Source organism: Cajanus cajan, chromosome 10, assembly GCF_000230855.2.
Source record: "Cajanus cajan strain Asha chromosome 10, NIPB_CcT2T_4, whole genome shotgun sequence".
Lineage (NCBI taxonomy): Eukaryota > Viridiplantae > Streptophyta > Magnoliopsida > Fabales > Fabaceae > Cajanus > Cajanus cajan.
Genome location: NC_138526.1, coordinates 37438472 through 37443669, shown reverse-complemented (window position 1 = coordinate 37443669; position 5198 = coordinate 37438472). Strand labels below are relative to the sequence as shown.

At 34.7% G+C, this 5198-nt stretch overlaps 1 protein-coding gene across 1 annotated transcript; it reads left to right on the top strand.

Moving 5' to 3' along the window:
* Positions 1–1073: 1073 nt before the first annotated feature.
* On the top strand, positions 1074–4828 carry LOC109791450 (basic leucine zipper 34). The gene is made up of 4 exons (XM_020350749.3): positions 1074–2137; positions 3131–3221; positions 3393–3519; positions 3999–4828. The coding sequence occupies exons 1-4, from the start codon at positions 1593–1595 to the stop codon at positions 4202–4204; spliced, it is 969 nt and encodes a 322-aa protein (XP_020206338.1). The 5' UTR covers positions 1074–1592; the 3' UTR covers positions 4205–4828.
* Positions 4829–5198: the final 370 nt, after the last annotated feature.

Genomic DNA, 5198 nt, shown 5'->3' with positions numbered 1-5198 from the left:
TTCTCTTCACAGCTCATCCTTAACCAAATTCCTATTCCTATAAGTAGTACTCATACATATTCTTTAATTAAATTGTTCGGGTTCGACTCTTAATTTTGACTATAAAATAAATTATATTTATAAGTTAATAATTATTTTGTGTGTACTTTTTATAATTTTTTTCAAGGATTAATCACTTATTTTTAGTGATAAATATTTCTTACCAATGTGATGATTAAAAAAATATTCTATATCTTTTCAATATATACCCACTATCCCATAGTTTAATCTGCCCCAAGATCTTCTCCCATGTAACTGCACCAAGGAAAAATTAAATGATCCACATTGCATGCCTTTTTTAGTCACTAAACAAATGCATTATTTAAACCCCATTAATCACAAACTTGCCAAATACTCAATTGAATGATGAAAACCCATTTGCACACTCTTGGATTAACATATAAAAAAGGGAACCAAAATCTGATCCAAACCAAAGTACAAATATCGGATGCCAGCCGTATCAATTAATTAATCCGACCCAAAAATGGTAATAAAACACATAAAGAAAAGATGATTATGCATAGAATAATCAAATTGAACGGTTCTGATGACACACTGACCATGTGAAAACCAGGAGGCCAAGCATTGAATGTGGTCCCATTATATATCCCAGTGTAATTAAAGTGCTATGTGGATAGGACACAACACAACACAAGAGGAACTCCCATACTCTATAGACCAAGCTTTTTAGGCAAGGGTAAAAAAGAACTCCCCAAGTTCTATAGGGATGAATTTTTTTATTTTTTATTTTATAATTTTTATATATGGTATACAGTATCATGACATGAGACAATGGATGCCAAGTGAAGGGGTCACATCTGCACGTGGTTGCTGATTCCTATAGTTATTAAACTACACTCCAATTTTCCCACTAAAACCGTTGAGTCTTTCACCACCTAGCTGTTGCTAGCTGTCTCTAATCCCCTCCCATGTGACCCACCTCCCCTTCATTCTCTCTCCCTCCTACACCCTTAGAAAAACAAACATTACATTAACACATAACTATATGACTTCACATTTTACGCTTCCATGTTGTCGACACGATTTATATACATAATTTGTGTTTGATTATACGTACATTATGTAAAAACTCTTCATATTAATGATGATCAAAGCAGAATTAGTCTCTAACTCACTCAACTAAAAAATATTTGTGATTGAAAAAAAAAAACTATTAACACATACCAAAATCTAAGAAAAGGAGGGAAAAAGGAGAAAGAAAGAAAAAAAAAAAGAAAAGAAAAGAAAACTTTATAGCAATAAATAAAAACACCATTATGAGGTTGTACATGGCACAATGGCATTCTCTCCCAACTCTCATCATCTCCTTAATATCTCTCTCTCCCACTGGTTTTAGAAACCCAAGAACAAGATTTTGAAGTAAGATTTGCGGTTGGTTTGTGTGTTGGTTAGGTTGTTGGGATCTCTGTTGTTCCTCTTTCTCTCTCTGTCTATTTTCTCAGACACACACACTTAAGATACACAAGGCCATTATACGTAGTACACACAATTTTCGGTATCTCTCTATATTTGGGGTCACACATACATAGGTAATGGCACAGTTACCTCCCAAAATACCAACCATACCCCAAAATTGGCCATCTTTCCCTCACCAGAGGGTACCCTCAATGGCCAACTTCTCCCCCACAACCTCAACCACCACCACCACCACCACCGCCACCACTCCTCCGCCGCCATCATGGGTCGACGAGTTTCTCGACTTCTCGTCGGCCCGGCGGGGGGCCCACAGGCGATCCGCCAGCGACTCCATTGCCTTCCTGGAAACGCCCTTCCTCGAAGAATGTCGGGCCGGTTTCGACCGCCTCGACGAGGACCAGCTCATTTCCATGTTCTCCGACGACATTGCCACCGCCGCGCTGCCGCCGCCGCCCCTCTCCTCGGCCTCCAACCCCTCCTCGCCGTCCTCCGACCAGAATAGCAACAACGACGAGAAGCCAATGGCAATGGCGTTGGACGTTAAGCCCAAGACGGAAACCGTTGAGGATGAAAGCTCCTGCAAGAATGAGGCGGCGCCGCCGCCACCCTCCGCCTCCGCCACCTGCACTGAAACCGTTGTCGATCCCAAGAGGGTCAAAAGGTAATCCTCATCGCACCAAATATTAACTATTGTTTTATTACTGTGCTACAGTATTATTTTATATTCTATTCTTTCCCACATCCCATGCACGTACAATTAATGAAAATGATTTTATTTTTCAAATAAACTAGCTCTAATAGCTTATTCTATAATTTAATATATATTCATATAAATAGTTTAATGAATTTATTTTCTACACATTTACTCTTGATAAATCAGAAATTATTAACTTTTAGATAACTGATATAAAATTCAATAATTTATTTACATGAGAATATGTAATATTGTATTTTGTATAGATTATTTACTCTGAATTAACTTAATTAATACTCGTTGAGTAAAAAATTATTCATAAATTTACTATAAAATTTGTCAAGATAACTTGAATAATTATAATTACTGTCATGAGTTTCATAATTTATTTAAACGTCAAAAAATTACTAGCGTGATCAATTCTTTGTCTTACACATTAAGTTATTTTAGGATGGAATTTTGAATATTAAAATATTAATATTATACTTTTTTAGTACCTGGTGGCTATCTGTGTTTGCTACATTATTCTTTGAGAATTATCAATAACATGATCAAAAGCCTTCGTTGTTTATTAATAGAGAATTGAATGATAAATACATTGCCAAATTATCGTTTTGATCGGTACACTTTAATGTAACTGAAGTGTATGATAAATTAAATCGAAATTTGTGATATATTTGTTTTGTGAACAAGAAAAAAAATGTTTTAACTGATAGTTATATATTCTGTATATCTTACACAGTTAATTTTATCAAACCAATTAAATTAGTTAGTTGAGTGCAGAAGTTAATGTTCGTCCAATCATATCTCTTGTATCCCTTTTTCTTCCAAGCTACTTTCATGTAACCTCATAAGATAAGTGATTGATTTTTTTATATGTATCAAAATTAACATGTGTAGATGTATACACCAAAATAGATCTAATTGTTTATTGTTATATATTATTTGTACGCGTACCAGAATTTTGGCAAATAGGCAATCAGCTCAGAGGTCAAGGGTGAGAAAGCTACAATACATTTCTGAGCTTGAAAGGAGCGTAACTACTTTACAGGTGAATAACTTTAATTTAATTTAAAGAATATATATATATATATACACATATATATGCTGCACCAAGAATTCATATAAATGTTACATGCATGTGGCTTAGTAGTAGCATATTTATCCTCTCCATTAGTAAATAAGATTTGTGCTAATTATGAGAAATGTGAAAATAATGAAGACGGAGGTATCAGCATTGTCACCACGAGTTGCATTCCTGGACCATCAACGTTTGATTCTTAATGTCGACAATAGTGCCTTGAAGCAACGGATTGCTGCTTTGGCCCAAGACAAGATTTTCAAAGACGGTATAATGCTCTCTTCTTTTCCTTTTTTCATTTTTTAAATATATGCTAATCATGTATATTTTGAGATATTACTGTGAAAAGATTATTCTTATGTTACGTGTAAATCTATAACAATATATAAATGTCATATGATGTTTTTTTTACACATTTTAACATGTCTTTATTTTCTATTTAATATGATACATACTTTACAACAGTTTTCTAACTTCTAAATATTGATTATATTTTTTTCCGCTAGTAATATATAATACATATACGTGCGTGTGACCTAACCAGACGTAGTTCATATCCTAAGATTCTTGATCTTCATATGTTGATGTTGATATTGATATCTATATGCAAAGGCATATATATATATATATATATAGAAAATGAGAATTACATTCTTTTATTCCATCTTGTGTCACCTTTGGAACTTCTAAAAGCTAAGCAGTAAGCAGCATATTGAGATAGTGGGTATACATTTTTGAATCTCTCAGCTCACCAAGAAGCACTAAAGAAGGAAATAGAGAGACTGAGGCAAATCTACCACCAACAGAACCTACAGAAGATGAGTAACTCGGTGAACAACAATGTTCAATCAACACAAACATCACAGGCACAAGCAATGCAACTCCATCAGCAGCAGCTAACAGTTTCTCAACCATTGGGATGCAAGGACAATAAGGAGCAGCTCCTGAGTTGAGACAAGGAATAGTGCTGTGGATGTATGTTCCTTGCAATTGGTGCTATGCTAACTAGAACTTTCACGTGATGTGTTTCCCGTCCATGTTGAAGTGGGGTTCATGACATAGTGATGGGGTTGGAGGGTAGGAAGTTGACAAGTGGATTGCTTGAATAGGTTGAAGAATTTTATGCTTTCAAGGTGGTGAATTGGTTACCTTGGGGGTTGGATTGGAATTTTGGGATTTGATGATTTCTTCTGATTACACTTTTGGTTTTTCTTTTTTAACAGAAAAATTATTCTCAATCATTTTTTATTTTGTTGGGTGGAATAAGGGGACAAAGCATCGTGGTTTTGTATTGGGATATGCATGGAAGCTGTCAGAGAATTATTTTTCTCCTTTTTTTTTGTTTGGAGGAAGGGGGTGTCTGATCGCACTATTTTTCTTGTTTTTCTTCCTTGGGACTAATTGTTTGCTATTTTATTTTATTTTGGATGAATTGTACAAAATTCTAAGCCAACTTAACACTTATTCTTACTTCTACATATGGAGGTTGTGTTATATGTAATAGATTTTATATCATCAAATTTCTCTATCTGTTGAAGCATACATATGGATGGGTAATATTAATTTTAACTTTGATCTATGTAGTTTAAGCAGGTTTATAGTATAGTTTTAAAGTTTGTTGTTATAACGACCCGTCATGGTCTCTACACTTATGTGGAATCGTATTACTACTAGTGAACTACGAGAAATATTAAGCTGGATAACTCATACATACAAGTATATATAAAAAAATAACTAAGTTTCTTAAAATAAAATACCATATATGTACAGTTATCTCAAAAATAATATGACCCTAGTGCCGGTCAAGCATAGACAAAATCGTTACCCAAAATGGTAACTCTAACACGAGGATCAAACTCCCCGTCTCGCAACGGTCACCTCAACTCCAAGCTAGTCCTGACCTGCTCCTATACAAGGTATGATCATCGCAGTCCATCCACATGGAAA